General features: G+C 38.2%; 2 protein-coding genes across 7 annotated transcripts in view; one reads left to right on the top strand and one right to left on the bottom strand.

Moving 5' to 3' along the window:
- The window catches only part of ATP6V1A (ATPase H+ transporting V1 subunit A), a 61,795-nt gene extending 52,420 nt beyond the window's left edge, over window positions 1–9,375 (bottom strand). For all 4 annotated transcript variants that reach the window (XM_025375415.1, XM_025375416.1, XM_025375414.1 and 1 more), the window contains exon 1: window positions 9,195–9,375. The gene's annotated coding sequence lies outside the window, so the exon portion shown is untranslated. The remainder of the gene's footprint in view (window positions 1–9,194) is intronic.
- A 624-nt stretch (window positions 9,376–9,999) lies between these two features.
- Window positions 10,000–20,169, top strand: part of NAA50 (N(alpha)-acetyltransferase 50, NatE catalytic subunit) — a 28,897-nt gene continuing 18,727 nt past the window's right edge. The window contains exon 1 of one of the 3 annotated variants that reach the window (XM_025374755.1): window positions 10,000–10,358. In XM_025374755.1, coding sequence (XP_025230540.1) covers window positions 10,351–10,358 — 8 coding nt within the window. In that variant the 5' untranslated portion in view covers window positions 10,000–10,350. Of the gene's footprint in view, window positions 10,359–10,511; window positions 10,559–20,169 lie in introns of those variants that run through there. The other 2 variants (XM_025374754.1, XM_025374756.1) reach the window with 2 other exon arrangements.

The raw sequence follows: 20,169 nt of genomic DNA, 5'->3' as shown, positions 1-20,169 counted from the left end.
TAAATTGGAAAGCAATTTGGCAGTGCCCACCAAAATTCAAATTGTACTTACCTTTGACATGGCTAGTCCATTTCTAGGAATTTACTGTAGGTGTACAAAATGTTCTATTAACAAAATATTAACTATAGTACTGTTTCTTAAGCAAAAGATTGGAATATTCATTAATATGAAGGCTGGTTAAATACCTTGTAATATTATGACAGGCTACATGTTTAGTGGTATTACGGCAGCAATCCCTGGAAAGTGACTCCCTGCGCTCTAATCCTGAGCCCTACCACTTATGAGCCATGTGACTGTTGGACATTTAATCATCCTATGCCTAGTTTTCCTCATTTGTTAAATATGGAAAAATAGTGCCTATCTCATAGGTTGCTATGAGGCTTCCATGAGTTAATAAAACTAAAGTATTAAGAAAGCATCTGGATCAGGAGTAAGCGCTCAATAAATGTTACATGATGATGAGGGTATATTAATACAATTGAATACTAAACTATCATTAAAAAGGAGGAGGCAGCTTTAACTGTATCAATGTAAAAAGATCTCCAAGGTAATACTCTTAAGTGAAAAATGTAAGGTCCAGAATAATATGAAGAGGTGCTACCATTTGTGGATAAATATATGGCAGAAGAAAAGAATAAGGATGAGGGGAGAAAAAACACACTTGTATGAATATATAAATTTTACCATATTTGTACATGTATTACCCATTCTACTGAATTAAAAATATTGGATGAGTCAATGAATGTTAAAACAATTGAGGCAAGAAAAACTATTATAAATTATACCTAATTGAGCAAATAATAGCACATATTTATATTATTCTAATATATATATTTTTCTGAGACAGGGTCTGGTTCTGTCACCCAGTGGCACGATCTCAGCTCACTGCAACCTTTGCCTCCCAGGCTTAAGCAATCCTCCCACCTCAGCCTCCCGAGTAGCTGGGACTAGAAGTGTGCACCACCATGCCTGGCTAATTTTTTTTATTTTTTGTACAGACATGGTTTGGCCATGTTGCCCAGGCTGCTCTTCAATTCCTGGGCTCAAGTAATCCGCCTGCAACGCCCTCCCAAAGTGCTGGGATTACAGGTGTGAGCCATTGCATCCAGCCGGCAAATATATATATGGCTTTTATGTGCCAGTTATTATTCCAATCACTTCTCTTATATTATTCACAACATCCAATGAAGTTAAATACTCTTATTATCCTTAAAGTTGAGAAAAATGCAATGCAAAAAGACACAAGTAACCCTCCCAAAGTAACACCACTAGGAAGCAGAGCCAGGATTTGACTCACATAGTCTGGTGTCCTTCATTTCTTTGCCATGTTAATACTACTCTAAAATTATTTTTATTTACATATATCCCAACTCTTGTAAAAAAGACTTTGGACAGCTTACATTAAAGCACATATATGCAATTAATAAAACTGGTAATGAAAAGGGGAAGAAATACCAACGTGAGAAAAAAATACAGCTACTTTAAGCATGCATCTGCTATTTTCTACCAAGGCTTTGAATGACGTATTCTATTCAGATACTTTTAAAAGGACAGAAATCAAGTATTAAACAATTATAAATACTTTCTATTTTGCTTCTTTAAAGAAGTTCTTGCTTAGAGTTTTCTTAAGGCAAGTTAATCTTGTGATCCAGTTTATATGCCAAAACCCAAATAGGGACTTTTCTTATGATTCTGCCATATGATTAAGTCAGGTGACAGATCCCACACTTGTGCAATGTGCTCTACATCTCTAAGGCAGAAAGTGTGTCTAGAGCACTGACTATCCATACCAAAAATAACATGCCAATTTGTAATCCTATCTAGTAATTCCTATCATTTTGTGGTACATTTTTCTTTCTTCTTTTTTTTTTTTCTTTTTTTTTACTTTAGAGACAGGGTGTCACTCTGATGCCCAGGCTGGAGCGCAGTGGAACATTCACAGTTCACTGAAACCTTGAACTACCGGGCTCAAGTGATCCTTCCACCTCAGCCTCTTGAGTAGCTGGGACTACAGGCAGGTACGTGCCACCATGCCCAACTAATTTTTTATTTTTTATTAGTAGAGAGGGGGTCTTGCCATGTTGCCCAGGATGGTCTCCAACTCCTGGGCTCAAGTGATCTACCCATCTCAGCCTCCCAAAGTACTGAGATTACAGGCGTGAGCCACCATGCCCAGCCTGTTTCTCCTAATTACAGAAACACTTCATGTCCACTGTAAAAATAAAAACATATAATGTAAAGTGCAGGGAAGAAAGTAAATCACCTTAGTGCCCATTGTCTCCTATAATCCATTTTATACACAGACATGTACAAACATGTAGTTTTATATAAATATGTTACCATGGATATTCTCTTTCCTTTTTCTGTTTATTTCCTCTTTTCAATGGTGACAACCAGGTAAAAATATACAAAACTCATGGTGTTTTTCAACTGGTTTTATAAAAAATGAGACATCATTACAAATGTTTCTCTGTACTTTGTAATTTTTTTTTTTTCTTAAGATACATGACAGACAGCCTGGGCAATAAGGTGAAACTCTGTCTCTACCAAAAATACGAAAAATTAGCCAGGTGTGGTAGTGCACACCTGTAGCCCCAGCTACTCTGGAAGCTGAGGCGGGAGGATCACTTAAACCTAGGAGGAGGAAGTTGCAGTCAGCCAAGACAGCACCAGTGCACTCCAATGTGGGTGACAGAGCAAGAGCCTATCTCAGAAAAAAAAAAGAAAAGATACATGATAGAAATTCTTTCAGAATGTACTTGGAAACCCTTTCTAATCACCAGTAGATTTAACTCCTACCATTTAATCACGTCAGGACATTCCATAAAATGTCTAGGCCATAATTTATATAACAATACCTCTATTAACAGGCATTCTCTTTGTTTCCAAGTTTTTTGCTACTACTAACATTGAAACATTGAAACACTGAAACAGTGTTGCAACTAACACTCATGTAAACTCTTACTGGTGCTTTTATTTCTAAGGAAAAGATTACATGGAGTTAGACTGATGGGTGGAAAATACATGTATTCTCAGTATTAACACATGCTGCCTGATTCTTTACTAGAAAAAACTCTAGCACTTCACATCTCCACTAGCATTTTATGCGATAATCCTTCTCCACATATCCCTGCTAACAGTACATGTTACTTAATTTTTGCTTGTCAGATAAGTAATATTTCATTGTTAGTATATTGATTACTAGTAAGGTTACACATCCTTTTATGTTTGTTGAATGTTTGGATTTCTCTTCTGTGAACTTCTGGTGACATGTTTTATCTGTATTTTTACTGGGTGAACTTTTTCTTAATTGGTAAGAGTTCTTACAACGGTTAACTCATCTGTTACATACATTTCAAGTCTTTTTTTCCCCCTGATTTTGTCTTTGGTCCTTTATTTTTGCCACTAAAGAATCCTTCATTTCTATGCAGTCTCACATATCTATCTGCACTTTTATGACTTTTAGGTTTCCTATCTTGGTTTAAAAAACTACATCTAGATTGTATGTATAAAGAAAATTTAGGAGATTAATATCTTAAATATTTTATTGTTTACATTTAAGCCTCTAATCCATCTGAAATCAGTTTTTGCATATGTTGCAATGTATTGGATCAATTATGTTTTCTTCTAGATGAGCAAGTTGTATCAGTTACATTTACGATATATATGTGCTTTTTTCACCACTGTATTGAATTATCCCTTTCAAATGTGGTTATACACTGAGATTTTCTCTGCTTTTAAAAATTCTGTTGCACTTATATACTTAAGATTAAAAATATATCCACACACCTATAAAATTAAATAACTTACTCAGCTATCTGGATAAGACAAAACATTTTCACTTAGGATATCCTAGTAGTTAAGACGAAAGAATTATTTAGGTGCCTTAATTTTCCATATCAAATTAAGAAATATGTTGCAATATCTATTGATATTATGAATTAAAATATACAGAAGGTATACTAATAAATTTTAATTTGTTCTTTAATGCATCAATCTAGAGATAGTAACTTATTCTGATGCATTTCCTTACAACTTTTTCCATATGTATATACTATTATTATTACATATATGCCCTTTTTTCAATTTTATAGGTATTTTCCAATTCAATTAGTCTTCTCTATTTTACCTTTAAATAAACATTAAAAAAATTAAACTAAGAACTAAAAACTTATAAAGTCTGGGTGCTTTTCATTGCTCAAGCACGTCTGAAACTCTTCTATATCATATCATATACCACTTATTTTCCGTGAAATAAGTTTAATTATTTTTCACAAAAGAAACAAAATGTGGCATATTGCAGATAAAAATTTTTTCTAAAGGCTTATCACCAAGAGAACAGTTTCAACAGATAGCATTAAGATCCAAAACTGGAATTTTTATTGTAAGTTAGTCATAATAATAATACGAAAAATAATACTGATTTTTAAAACCTTGATATAAGAAAGTGTTTCCTTCTAAAATTTAAATCTGAAAATACTTATGATACACCATTAATTTTTAAAAACTGCTAATCACAGTTGTAAATTTATTAACTAGAGCTAAGTACAAAGAAATATACAGAAAGAGGAGTTTCAAATGTAAATAAATCATTACATAATTCTAAAGATCACTTCAATAGTTTCAGGTAAAAATAAATATGTTATTATGAAGGTACATATCCATTTCAGCTGCCTTTATATGTACATACACACACATTATGCACTTTATACACAAATATTTACTTTATATATAGTATACACATAATATGTATATACTAAATATAAATGAATACACTTATAAAAATCAAAGTCGCTTTCATTTCCCCATAGGGGAAAAAGAGAATAGCAAAACTTTAATATTCTCTTCAGAAATTGTATGGAAAACATTTTTATTGCTCACAATTTATTTATTTACAATAAACTTATTTAGTATAAAGAATAAATTCATTCATAAATCAATAAATACATTTGTTATAACAGACAATCAACATTAAAGAAAAGTCAATAAACTCCTAATAAAATCTTTCCTTAGGACAAATGAATAATTTTTTTTTCAGGATTAAAGTGATTCATAAACTCATGATAGCTATACTTAAAGTTTAATTTACTGACATTTTCCACTGCAAAACTACTAATCCTTGTGAATCATGAATTTAAGAAGGGAAGAATTTTACTCTAGTTTACATCTCCATTATGTTCCCTACATTTCTTTGTCTATTTCATATAAGGATAAAAATAAGATATAAAAACACTTAATTTTTTTAAAAACACAAAATTTTTCAGCTTATAAGCATTAACTCAAAAGTCCCTGCTCTACAATCTGTACAATTTTAACATACTTCTATAATCCATTGCAGGAATAAAAACTTCAAAATTGAAAAATTGCCTCCTTAAATTGATTCCATATATTAATGATTACAAGCTTTGGAAAATCTTTACATTGAAAATATTAAGACATGGTAGTTGCCCAAATAAACGACTTTATCTTGATATTTTTCAGATACAATCAATAAATCTGTTTTAAAATCTTTGCTACAAGTACATTTTTCTTATTCCCCTATTTTTTGGGTAATAGTTTCTTTTCAAATTCTACTCCCTTCTTCACGCCCCAAACCTGCTGCTCACAGGGACATCAGTTAATTCTGTGGGCTGTTTTAAGTCTTCTTTAGATATTAAGTATTTAAAATCAAAGTAGTTATCAGTAAAATTAATTAAAAATTTTTTTTTTACAAAATATGTTCTAGGCATTATACATTCATGATCTAACTTAATAGCACCTATGGTATAGATTTAAACATGAGAAAACTTAACCTTACTTAAGTACACTGTCCAAAGTCATAGTTATTAAGTGGTAAGGCCAGAACTTCAACTAGGTCTCTATGACTGGGAAATCAATTCATGTAAAGTCTGAGCTACATTGCTTTACCATTTTACACACCAGTTTTTTTTTTTTTTTGAGATGGAGTCTCACTCTGTCGCCCAGGCTGGAGTGCAGTGGCGTGATTTTGGCTCACTGCAACCTCCACCTCTCGGGTTCAAGCGATTCTCCTGTCTTAGCCTCCCAAGTAGCTGGCACTACAGGTGCGTGCCACCATGCCTGGCTAATTTTTTGTATTTTTTTAGTAGAAACAGGGTTTCAACATGTTAGCCAGGATGGTTTCGATCTCCTGACCTTGTGATCTGCCCACCTTGGCCTCCCGAAGTGCTGGGATTACAGACATCACTTAGTTTTCAAGATATTGTCACATAGATTACCTAGGGACTATGTCACAGGAAGGTTCGTAAGTATCAAACCTGAACCCCTCCCCAGCATTACTTAAAAGGACATATAACTAAAGTGGCAGAGCTGAATGAAGATCCTCTGACTTTTAGTCTAGTGCTAGTCCACTTAGAGATCATGCAGAGCCACTTTTTCATTTAGTACAATTCATTCCTCTTCCCTTCTCTCCCATATTTTGATGAGAACCATATTTACTAGTAAACAAACATGTTGTGAAAATAAGTTGGTCTTAGCCTTAATAAAGTCATCTGAGGTTTTTATCTATTGTATTGACCATACATTTGGAAGGTTATTACCAGTTTATATTTAAAAGCTAACATTTAGTGCACAACTTTAGGAAGAGTTATGATCTGCAAAAATTAAAGTGGTTTAATTTCCTTGTCTAATTGTCCAACATTCATTCAATAAACAATTTACTGAGTACCTATCAGGTACTTCAGTATTCTGGTGCTGAAGACACAATAGTACTATAGTTCACAGTCCTGGAAGCTTTATGATTTGCTGAGGAACTGCTCAGGAAACAGCAATTAAATACAATGCTAGAAGTACAAGTAGAAGAATAGAAAAGATGATGATGATGATTAGAAGTCTATAGGACTGAGTGGCTACCTCTGTCCATGGGGGAAGAAAGCATTCTTAGTGGTGGCAAAAATCTATAAAGGCACTGAAAACAAGAAAGGCCTCAGGAAAAGAAAACCAGAAGTGCCAAGGGCCCTAAAACAAAACTAAACCCTTATGTTTTATGTAATGGTGGACTATAGCACAATGCCCTAATAAATGTTAAGATTTCTACATGTAACACTCGAAAACTGATAATGCTAGTCTCAGAAATGTTTTCCAGGCTTCCAATCCTGTGTATGTGTGTGTGAGATCTGTGTATAATGTCAAAGTTTTTTTTTCACATTTAACCTTACCAGCAATGTAGTCACCAATTCCCACTACTAATCTACATTTCATCAGTGGTCTAAGTTACTGCTTTCACAAGTTCTCTAAAACTGGGGGAATTGTGAAGTAAAACTGCAGACTCATCCAACCACTTTCATACTGACATTTTCCCCTCTAGCAGCCAATGCTTCTAGCTGGTTTTCCCTTTCCCATTTTGGTCTCAGCCAGACAGGACTAGTTAGGACTTCCAGACCACATGGAACCTTACTATGGAGAAAATTAATAGATAAAACTACATATATATATCTACAGCAGGCATGGTGACATAAATGTATCAATATATTAGCCTATTGCCCAGTATGCGTCTTAAGTACGAAATGTTAAAATGGTAAATCCACAAGAGATAATAGTAATCTTCATTACTTGGGGAAAGCAACATCTTCGAGGTTTTTTTCTATTAAGGAGCATCAAAATAAGGCAGGTTATGTATTTTGAACTTACCATAAAAATACTTTGTTAAATTGCTACTACTGTAGAATTTTAACTTTTTGTTCTCCTTAACAAAATAAGACCAGTTTATTGTACAGAATTTGGAAGACACAGAAAAACAAAAATAAATCAGTCACATCCACCACTCAAAGATGATTCCATCTTCCTCATTTTTCAGCAGTCTTCTTTAATTACCTTAGTTAGAAAACTACAAGATTTAACTGAGCATATAATTTTTCATATTAAGGTGCAATTTAAATTTTAAAAATCAAATTTGTAACATTTGTAAGACCTCCAATTGAAAAGCAGCATGGAATTTTCTGAGTTTGCAGTATAAATAAAAGAGTTTAACCATAAACTGAAAAACATTCTTCCCTAAAGCACATTGTTTGGGGTCAAAACATTGGTAATACATTACAGCAATGGGAGTACTTGGGTTGGACAACACCTGTATTTTCAATTGGACAACAATTTCCGTATTTTCACAAAATACTATTCATCAAAATCTGAAGAGGGCACCGGGAGTTTTACAAATGGGGAAAGCTAAAGAGGGATACAAATGCTACTTAACCTAAATTTACCACAAAGCCGGTCAAGGAATAGATTGGGAGTGTCAATTAAGTTATATTTTAGGGAAAAAATAACAAAAAGGGAAGGATTGAAGGCAGAAAACAAGTGCAGACAGCAACATCTCGACTTGATTCTACCTTTCAGCATATGGCCAAATAAATTTGGTTTAACAGTAGTTCCGACCCAATCAGTTTCTTATTTTGGTTTCAGGGAATCCTACTCACTTTTCCCTAAACCAGCCTGGGCCTCCTACACACCACGACACCACAACACCATCTTTCAACGCCTCCTCATTCAATCGAGACTGTCGCATTACTAACACCTCCCGTTTTGAAGACAGTACTCCTTCAACTGTCCTCTTCCTCAGAGAAGAAAAAGTAAAAGCCCTTCTTTTACCCTTCCAGTCCCATCCGAAGCACGTGAACATCTACGGAACCTTCCCTGCAGGTCTGTCAGATAAAACCCTTAGAATTACCGAGAAAGCACCTTCGGAGGGAAGCTTCTCAGTGACTCCGCAGTGAGGGCCGTATCAGTGACAGTCCCTCCCAAGCCTGTTTCACTGGAGACGCCTCTGCCTCCAGGGTTTTTGCTACCTCCCCGCTCCTCAGCCCTGAGCTGAGGGCAAGGGCAGTGAGGACCTTGGCCAAAGAACGGGCTTTAAGGAATGGGACCTAATGTCTACTGCAGACCCTGTGAAATGGCTGAAACGATCTGCTACCCGAAGCCCCAAAGGCTCTGAGTAGGGAACCATAATGGCCGCACTCACTTCCAACCCTGGGAAAGGTGGACATCTCGAACCCCAAGGAGCGGGAACGACCACACTTGGGGGAGCGGGGGTTAAGGAGAAAGGAGCTCCTTGCCGGTGCAGGGTGACAGCGGGGAGGAAGCCTCAGGCAGGGAGGTCGCCGTTCACACTCTCCCTTCTCTCCCCTCTGCCTCCTTCCACCCCCTCTATCCCCACCACTCGCCAGTTACCGGCCGCCGCTCACCTGCTGGGGCGCGAGGTGCAGAGACCGTACAGACCGAGGACCCAGAGGCTCTGTCACCACGGGGGGAAGTCCTCAGCTGCACAGGGTTGGGAAGGGCGGGCCCAACCAGTCACGTGACGTCGAGCTCCGCCCTGCCTCCCCCATCCCGGCGCGCTACATCTCGGGGGGCTTGTATTTTTACGTATCCCTTGAATATTAATTTTCTTGAATTAAAGAAATAAAAGATAAATTTTCACAACGACTATGTTGTAAAATACACTGTGGAAAATGTGGACAGCAAGAGTTAGAGCGCATTGCTAAGGAAGTGACGTTCACGCCACGATCGAGGGACAGGAAATGGCGGTGGGGTTCCGTCCCTCTGGAGTTCGCCGGTAAAATTCCAGGCTCTGAGGTTTGGGCCAATCACGTGATCTCAAAACTTGAGGCGTGCTGGAGGGCAGCCAATCTATCCGGCCGATTGTTAACCACGTTTGCTTTAAAACACCTAACTTACTTGAGCTTTACACAGATTTCTTTACATTTGGAAGAACCAGCTTTATAAAACTCTACTAGGAGGCAAGTGCGTTTGAAGGTCACTCTGGAGACCACAAACCGGGAAGAACAGGGCCGAGAAAACCAATCTTGCGGATATGGGAGAGAAGAGGGAGGGGTGGAAAAATCTGGATTTTACCGCCAGGGCTTACCGAGCCAGCCCCACAAGTAGTGTCGTAAGGGGGTGGGAAGGAGGAGCATGACGCCAGAAGGCACAGTCTGGGAGAAAGATGGACGTTCCGGAGTGGAGGGGGCAGGGTGCGCGGAGGCCGGCAGTGCGACTGCGCGCGAGGCGGCTGACGCGCCGGCGCGCGAGGGGCGGGGTGAAAGGTCACAGCGCGGCAGCGGGTCTGGCTGGCGGCAGCGGCGGGAGGGAGCTGAGAGACCCGAGTGCACGTGTGGAGTAGCGGCGGCACCAGCACGGCGGCGTGAGACACTCCCGCCCCCACCAGACTCAAGCCCTCACTCGACTCTCGCGGCCTTCGTTGCTCGCCCAGCTCCCTGCCCAGGCTAGGAGGCCGGCTTGCGGGGTTGAGTGGCCCGAGCTGAGGGCGCGGAGACCTGAGGGCGGCGACTACGACGGCGTTGATATCGGTGGTAACGACGGCCTCAGCAGGCGGGGAAGATGAAAGGGTGAGGAAGGGCAGCCGGGCAGGGCCCGGCCGGCGGGGTAGAAGGGCCTGGGCCCATGTAGAGGGGGAGAGCTGCGAAGGCGAGGAGAGATTCAGGGCGAAGACCGGCGGAGGGAGATTTCTCGCCTTCTCAGTTTCCTCGTTTCCCGGAGGGGGCGGAGGCGAGGCTTGGGCTGTTGGCGGGCTGAAGGGCCAGCAGAGGCGAGACCCGGTGGCTTCAGGGTTTCGGTTCGGAGGACGATTGTGGGTTGAGTGGAGAGAAGCGGCTGAGTGGGGCAACATGGAAAGTCTATTATGAGGCGCCCGGGGCCTCCTTCCCGGGAGCGGACCTCTGAGCCACGCCGGCCCGCCGCTCCAGGTGGAGTGGTTTGGTTGTCTTCCACCTCCAGACTCAACTCTGGAACTGCGGTGTTTGACACCTTTCAGCTTTATTCACGCTTGGGAGCTGTGCAGAACCTTCTGGAGGAAGAAGAAATTGGAATAAAGAGCACGGGGATGAATATTAAGAGCTAGTGACTCAACTAGATTTGGGTTGGGTCACAGCGAGTGGAGGAGGGGGAGAGAGCGCGATCGCTGTAGACTTGGGGTGCCAACATGTTTAAGGAAGTATAGGGTGGATCAGTAGGTGGAGCTATTGCTTCAGTAGTTCACTATTGCCCCTGAGTGCTGATGCGGTCCTGGGTAGTTTTACCACGCTGCTCCTTTCAGGTGATTGGCAAAGTTAATGTTCGGTCTTTCATCGTTTGCCTCTTAGGTAAAATCAGGAATTATTTTGGACCGACTGTTTAAATTTTTATGAAATGTCTCCTTACCATTAAGTTGTATAGTTTTAATATATTAATTACATAACATTTTCCCGAAGCATTGCATCAGTAAGCCGTTTTGGAACTTGTCTTTACCCTCAAAGAAATGAAGCTCATAAACGTGAAAAGCTCTCTGCGATGCCTTAGTTTGTTGTTTCTGTAAATTGATTAAGAAATCGTAACTATGTTTTAAGTTAACGAAGTCATTCCAACTATTCAACAGCCCTTTTGAGGATGAAATAAAAGTCACTTTCATCGTAATCTCATACATTCCCAAACAAGGACCTAAATAGTATCTCTCTGTATCGGTGTTTGAGGTTCCCGAAGAGATTCAAAGAAAGTTTAATTTGGTCTTAGGTCTGTAACATGTTTCCTTACTCTAATTTTCCTTTAAATACTGTATATTTATTCTAATGTTGAGTTGTATGTTTTGTATTAAGAATCTTTAAAGTTTAAGAACCGTGAACTATTCACAATACCTGCATTGTTTCACATCAAGTTCTAAAGAGTTCCAGTTGGGGAAATAAAATTGACGGGTATAAGAAGTATTTACCCCACTGGAATCATGATCTGGGAAGTTCGGCTATTTCAGATGACAATCCAACATATTTGGAGAATGTTGTTTTTCTGCTATACTGCACTTCTTTTTCTTCTTTTCTTTTTTTTTTTTTTTTTTAAATGAGACAGGGTCTCGCTCTGTTGCCCAGGCCGGAGTGCAGTGGCACGACCTCGGTCCACTGCAACCTCTGCCTCCCAAGCTCAAGCAGTCCCCGCTCCTTAGCCTCCCGAGTTGTTGGGACCACAGGCGCGTGCCACCACGCCTGGCTAATTTTTGAATATTTTGTAGAGACGGGGGTCTGACTGTGTTGGCCAGGCTGGTCTCAAACTCCTGCTCAAGTGATCCACCTACCTCTGCCTCCCAAAGTGCTGGGATTACAGGCGTGAGCCACCAAGGGTGGTATATACTGCACTTCTTGAGCATAGCTGCTGACTCTTACTCATTTTTGTACTCATTGTCAGGCACTCAATACTTATTTGTCATGTTCTGTTAAGAAAAACGAGGCTGAAGAGTTCCCAGTGTTGAAATTGCCATGGATTTACAAAGCGGGGTGCCAGGAAATTATTCTGTATGTTTCGATCCAAAATCTTCAATCTAGTTCAGACTCTATAGGGTGTGATGTTCTTTCTGATACCTAACTTGGCGATAGAAATGGAGCTGAACAGTCATATTATTCACAATCTACCTTTAATTAGTATATTCATGAAGCAATTATCTCTGTTTAAAATGAATATTTACATGTAACCTGATGAAGGCAGATCCCTAGAAATGGGTAACTGGCCGAATTTAGAGGAAACTTAAAATTATTGAATCTGTACCTTTATGCCAGTAACTATGCCTGTGAAGTTCTTAATACTTCTTATGATTGGGAGCTTAGAATTTTATTTTTTACTGTAAACCTTTAAGATGATTTCACAGGAATAATCCCTTTAACTTAACAAATGAACTCTCAGGTGAGATGAAACTTTTTAATTTTTTTTACTTCTAAGTCTGTATTTAAGACACTCAACAGATGAGTTGTATGAACCTTGTGTTTGGATACCGAACCTACAACAGTATAGGTTTAAAATAAGTTAAGCGCCTTCAGTTCCAAAACTTGTACCACCGTGCACAGTGTGGTCAGTTTTATAGTCCTGACTCTTAATGTGGAATGACCTGTAAAGATGAAACAGTGGTCCTGATTGTGTGACTTTTGTATGGAATTTTATTTGCTAAGTGTTCTGTTGTATATTGAGCTAAGTAAACAGTAAATTGAAATATCTAAAATTGGAAACTGCAGAAGTCCCAACACAAAACCAGTTAAATATTTAAAATTGTACACTGTTGCCTATATTGCCTATCATATTGAAACTTAAAACGTACCTGGTTTTTCTTCATATTTTTACTATGAGTATTTTTATTAGTAGTAGCAGTAGGACTTTCCATTGTATTGGCATGTCTTTCCTCCATAGAAGATAAATATCTGGTTATTAACTACTGTATGTAATTTATATGCACATCTAGAAGTTTGAGATATACTGGGAGATGTTACTTCCTTTTGAGGTTGGCTGTTTTTGTGAACCAGGGACATTGTAGTTTGAATTTGTGGGTGGCATTTTTATCTCCTCTTTTCTAGGGAAGGTGATTTCAAGCAAGAAGGTATGCCACAGATAACCATGAATGAGGTAGCAATCTAATTAGGCAGTGTAATGGAAAGTATAATAAAACCAAATCATTTAGCCTTCAATTGTAGTAAAGAGATGCAAATTAGTCCTAATAAAAAATGTCTTTAACAAAATATGAGTACATGACTAAGATGGGAAAGTAGGTAGCAGTAATATAAATATGGAACAGTGCAGATTACTAATTGGAATAGTAAAGGGAGCCATTTTACCAAATAAAATTAAAATGTAGGATTCTGAAGTCAGAAACAAAACTTTAAGAACTCAGAACAGTGGTTACCTCTGACAGCATATGGACTGGGAAGAGGCAGAAGGAAAATTTCTAGCATCTCAGCATAGTGAGACCTCGTCTCTACAAACAATAAATCAGGCAGGAGAATCGCGTGAACCTGGGAGGTGGAGGTTGTAGTGAGCTAAGATCACGCCACTGCATTCCTGCCTGGGCAACAGAACAAGACTGTCTTAAAAAAAAAAAAAAAAAATCAGCCAGGCATGGTGGTGCAAGTCTGTAGTTCCAGCTACTTGGGAGGCTGAGGCAGGAGGATCACTTGAGCCCAGGAGTTCAAGGCTGCAGAGAGCCATGATCTCGTCACAGCATTTCAGCCTGGGCAACAGAGCGAAACCTAGTCTTGAAAAAAAAAACGAAAAACTTTTTTTAAAGGTTGTATTGCTGTTTTGTTTTTCAGTAAAACCAAAAGCTAGTCAGGCTGATGTAGCATTTGACACCTTTTGTAAACCTACAGTTTATACTCGTTCCTTCTGTGAAACAAATAATTTGTGGTTTGTTGATTGAGATAGTGAATTTTAACAAATACTTTGTAATGTGCCCTTGTGTTGAGATGAATTCATATAAAATATAACCTGCTTACACCGTAAGTTTTTTTTTAATCAATGTACTGTCGTCTCCAATAAAAGAAAAATAAAAGGGAAGTAAATCATAATAAAATTTATTTCAGTATTTAATGATGTGGCACAACTATACCATAGTTGTATAGTTAAACAAAGCATCAGATCAAGTGTTTGCATCTATCTGTAAATAGAATCATCATGTAATTTAGCAGTATAACTGCTGCCTGTACAGTTGTGTGCATTGTTGACTCATGTGTTGCCATTAGTGGTGTGATTTCTTCCTGAAATTGCATACAACTCTTAGTAAAGCTCTAAACAAAGAATAATCAATACTTTCTGGGTTGGAAAAGATTTTTAAAAGTCACTTAGTCCAAGCACTCATCTTATTGAATCAAGATATATTCCCTGTTTATCATAATTTCAAAGATCCTGACTTCTGTTATGTGAATATTACTGCACATATCAGTAGAATGGGAACTATTATTGGCCTAAATTATATATTTCCTGTTACTGCAATTTATGGTCAAATTAATTTTACATTGTTGGACATTATCTGTATTGTCAATTAAAATCTCTTTCTAAATCTTATAAAGCTCTGCCCAGACCAAACTAATATCTGTGTTAAATTTTACTTCGCCACATCCTCCATTTTGGCCTGTGGAAATCTTTTTGACTCCTGATTTTTTCTTCCAGGTACTCCCTATGGCTTTCAGCCCTGTGACGTCTGAAGAGATACTCTTTTTCAATTATTCAAATGATTGGCCTTTTTTTAAACAAAGCCTGCAGTAACCAGTAGAATACCAGTAGTAACCCAGTAGAGACATTCTTCCCATCGCGAACATGAGAGTTATATTTAAGTCTGTTCAATGCCTAACTTAATGGCAAAATGTTATTGTTCTGTCTACTACAGTCATGACTAGCTACAATTGGCAATTGAACAGTTAAAATGTACCTTGTGGTCTGTGGCACAGTTGCCATTTCCTGGGTAAGATGGCTGTAGTCTGTGTTGACCTGGAGCAGGAATGCTGGGCAGCTGATTTGTTTCACTGTTTTCCAACATGTAGTAATGTTCATGTTTTGAAGCCAAATTATGTGTATTTCTTTGATTATCCTTCATTCAAGTATAGTCATCCACATCATTTTCTGAAAACATCTAATGCTGTATGTGGACAGGTTCAGTTCAGACTCTCAGACATGGAAGAAAGGATTAGAGAGGTAACTGTTAATGTTATGTAAAAGAAGGAGATACAGTGTCTCAGTTTGATAACATCTGTGAAGTTCAAAGTGATAAAGTTTCTCTGTTACCATCACTAGTCCTTATGATGGAGTCATTGAAAACTCTACTATAGTCTAGATGATATTGCCTATGTGGGGAAACCATTAGTAGAAATAGAAACAGAAGCTTTAAAGGGTACTGTTAATCTGTTTTACCAAATTGATTATTGTTCACCTTTTGTCATTGAGTCTCAAAAACGACCTTTAAAAAACAAAAAAAATGTGCCTTATATGACAGAACTAAATTTTAAATTTTAGAGTGTGAAAGCTGATTCTCAGCTGGGTACTGTGGCTCACACTCGTAATCATGACACTTTGGGAGGTCAAAGCAGGAGAATCACTTGGGCCCAGGAGTTCAAGACCAGCTTGGCTATAACATAGTGAGACCTCATCTCTACAAAAAAATAATAATTAGCTGGGTATGTCAGTGTGTGTTTATAGTCCCAGCTACTTGGGAAGTCAAGATGGGAGAATCACTTGAGCTCAGGAGGTTGAGACTGCACTGCAGTGAGGCATGTAATGCCACTGCACTCCAGCCTGGGTGACAGAGGGAGACCCTGTCTCAAAAAGGAAAGAAAACTCACAGTCAGTTATTGGTCAGTTTTTAAGTATGTTTGAAATAACTTAGATACGTGGATCTACTGCAGATTTTGTGAAATGTAAATACAGATCAAATATTTCTAAGGAAAATGAGTAGCTGAATTGGGCCATGCTGTGAGTATAGTAAACTGGATTTAAAGATTTGGAATAAAAAAATTTTTTAAGGTAAAATAAGTTTTATTTTGACTACAGGTTGAAATGATTTCTCCCCATTGTAAATGTGGATACTAAACTTGAATGAAAAAAAAATTTAAGGTAAAATAAGTTTTATTTTGACTACATGTTGAAATTATTTCTCCCCCTTGTAAATGTGAATACTAAACTTTTTTTGTTATATCAAGGAAGTCTTCCCAAGATATTAAACATTTTAAAATTTTGTATGTCATTTGTATATCTGTTGGACAGTCCTGTGTTAAACCCATAAAAAGCCAAAGTTGTATAAAACATGAACTTTTCCTTTAGCATCTACTTCCCAGATGATAGATATTTCTAAATGTGTCAACTTGTGGGCCAACAGATAGTTTATGGCTGTTTATACCTCTGTGGTGAAGGATTTTGAGGCATTCTGGTTTTTGGTTAAAGTGTTGCCGTTTAGTCACTTGGGCTGCTGTTGAAAGGGTAGGGGAGAGATAATTGGAAGTATTCATCTTTCTTGAGCTAGTTCAAGCTATATTCTGCCTCTGTCAGAAATTGTTCTTAAGAGAAAATCTTGTTCTCCACTTCCAGAGGCTTCTTACCTCAGTCCCCTATAGTGCTGTGAGGAATGCTTGTTCATAAAACTACCTGACACACATCCTTAATTACTTCTTTTGGATAATTTCCTAAGAATTAATTTTTTGGATCAAAAGGTACTGACTTTTTTAAAGCTCTGATGTTTGTTGCCAGTTGACCTCCAAAAAGATAGTAGCAATTTATTCTGTCAGCAATGTATGAGAATGTCCTTCTCTTTCCAAGGGCTAATGAAGGGGAAGGGCACTTGGAAAAACCTCAAGAAAACATACTGTGGCTGACATTTCAGCCAAGAATGGTATAAATTTTCTTTGGGATGCGTTCATATTGAACACATTTTTAAATGATAGAAATAACTAATAGCTTCCTTACAGGTTGTCTTTGAGTAAATATTCACATTTTGCTTTAACTCGAGTTTTACTTTGCTAATTAGGTGATAAATGGCATTTCCTTTTTTAAAGATTTGATGATTACTTGGTGAAGTTTGAACATATACCATTTTTACTGGTCATTTTGTGATGTAGGTTGTTTATAACTTACCCAGTTACTGAAATGATGATTGCCTTAACTTCAAATTACAAAACAAAGATGATGTTCTTTAGAGAGTGGGGGTGAGACATTAGGGCCCAAGTCATTTGAAATAAAAATTTTTGGCCGGGCACGGTGGCTCACGCCTGTAATCCCAGCATTTTGGGAGGCCGAGACAGGCAGATCATGAGGTCAGGAGTTCAAAACCATCCTGGCGAACACGGTGAAACCATGTCTCTACTGAAAATACAAAAAAATTAGCTGGGCGTAGTGGTGGGCGCCTGTAGTCCCAGCTACTCGGGAGGCCGAGACAGGAGAATGGTGTGAACCCAGGAGGCGTAGCTTGCATTGAGCTGAGATCACGCCACTGCACTCCAGCCTGGGCGACTGAGCGAGACTCTGTCTAAAAAACAAAAAAACAAAAAAAACACAACATTTTTTAGAGGTAGAACTTGTTAAACAAGGGTAAGCAAGGAAAATATTTTGTACTTAGGAGCATTTCAAACACTTCTCTTTCCAGAAAATTAGGGTATATTTAAAGGTATGTTTGGGTTCCCCTGCTTCCAGTATATATTGTTTGTTGTTTATTTTAAAGGAAACTTACTATAATGCAAAAAAATACTGAACTAAAAACAACCAAGTTTTAGTTTTATGTACCACAAATGATAGCTAGCAGTAGGGTCACTAATAAAGGTGTTTAAACCTCTGAGCCTTGGTTATCTTTAAAGGGAATGGCTTGAATCTGAATAGGAATGGCCAAAGATTCCAGCTTGTGAGCCAATTCTATTTTGTAGGTATCTGGGGAAACAGAATTAACAGAGATTAAAATAGGACATAAAGAATACATAGAAAACTAAATTTCTCTGTTGGATGAACAGTGGGCTCTTCATAGATTGTAGAGGTAGTTCTAATTTCTTATGGAAAGTGATGCTGTCACATTTGGATATGTTGAATTTGAGATTCTTGTGGAGATCATCAGTAACCAGTCAGAAATATTGGCTTGGATTCAGAGATTTCTAAATAAAAACATTAATATATTAGATGACAGTGAAAGAAAAGCCATAAGCTGGCAAGGAGCTTTCTTAACTGAATATGTGAGTGACAGTGGAAACAATTTTCCAAAGAGTAATTTGATTCTTTTTAGGTTATAGTCTTGAGCAGATTGTACCCATGTGTGTATTTAGCATTAGTAACCAACCAAATAATTACTGAGATTTTTATACCTCTGATACTTGCAGGCATACAATTTGGAGAGCTAGTCCACACCACCTTCACTTTTTTCAAAGAAAGAGTCAGGGTTTCGCCATGTTGCCCAGGCTGGTCTTGAACTCCTGGACTCGAGGGATCTGCCCAGTTTGGCTTCCCAAAATGCTGGGATTACAGGCCTGAGCTACCAGGCCCAGCCCCACTTTCACTTTTAAAATTACAGCCAAACCTCTAGAACAGTGACTGCCAACTAGGGCAACCACCACCCCCTCTTCCCAATTATTGGTAATGTCTGAAGACACTTTTGGTTGTCCTAACAGGATGTAGGAGAGTTCTGGCACCTAGTGGGTAAAAGCTAGAGATGCTGCTGAGTATACTACAGTGCGCCAGAAAGGTACTTCACAACAAAGAATAATGTAACCCCAAATGCCAATGTTGAGATTGAGAAACGCTGCTGTAAAATCTAGGTGAGATGGAACTTACTAAAAGTAGTTTAGTAATTCCCTGAAATATTTGAGATCCTGCCCTAAGTCTTATAGTTTTATAGAAGAGTTAAGGTATAAAAATAAATGTTTGTAGCAGGGCAGAGGTGCCTTGTAAGGACAGAAACGGTAATATCGTTCATATGAGGTAGAAATCTCAGTGGGTGACAGGTTAAGACCTCCTGACCCAGTTAGTGTTGAAGCTGTGTGATAAATTTTGAATGGGCTTACTTTCAGGTTGAAGGACTTTATTTTCCAGAGGAATCACTCTTTCATGTAATTTACTGCAGGGTAAGAGTTTAGAAACATTGCTGCTAGCTAAGAAAAAATTACCTCCCTTCTAACCCCTTGACATTTGATCCTTACTAAAAGGACCATTTGATCCTTACTAAAAGATGCTTTGAGTTTTATGCAAATGAAACTTTATCAGTATACGTCAGAAAAATGTTTACCAATAGATCTCTCTCCCTTTTTTCAAAAAGTGACCTTGAGGGGTAAAGATCACTCCTTTGACAGAACATGGTGTGACTGATCTTGTGCTACAATGGAAATTAATAGACATGGGCTTGATTCTAGCTTTATCCATAATTGTCTGTGTAACTACAGGTACATTTGTCTCTTGGAGGTTTAGTTTCATCATCTGTAAAATGAAGGGGAAATAGATCCAGTCCAGATCAAATACTCTGCACAACAAATGAACAGGCAGTTAAAATTATGTGCTACTCACTAAAGTATAAACAGGCTTTAAGCTTTCTCTATACTTCATTTTCACTTTTTGTTATATAACTTAAAAAGTCACACTTTGAGCCTGGTGTGGTGATGTGGTGCCTGTAGTCCCAGCTGCTCAGAGTCTGAGACTGGAAGATCACTTAAGCCCAGGAGTTCAAGGCCACTGGGCCTAGTGAAACCATCCTTCTTAAAAAAACTTTTTACGGAGACCCACTTTTGTGGAGTCATATCCCCATCTTGTGGCCTTTCAGAATATTGCTACTAAATGTTTTTACAATTATGAGCATAATTGGCAATAAGTTAAATAGCTAAAAACATTTGCGTCCATATTATCTGACATTGCTGTGCCAAAATTTAGTGTGCATTATCTCGTCACACTGCTTGATTTATA

This window comes from Theropithecus gelada, chromosome 2 (assembly GCF_003255815.1).
Source record: "Theropithecus gelada isolate Dixy chromosome 2, Tgel_1.0, whole genome shotgun sequence".
In the NCBI taxonomy this organism is placed as follows: Eukaryota; Metazoa; Chordata; class Mammalia; order Primates; family Cercopithecidae; genus Theropithecus; species Theropithecus gelada.
The sequence above is the reverse complement of the archived record's forward strand: the minus strand, read 5'-3'. Positions and strand labels throughout refer to the sequence as shown.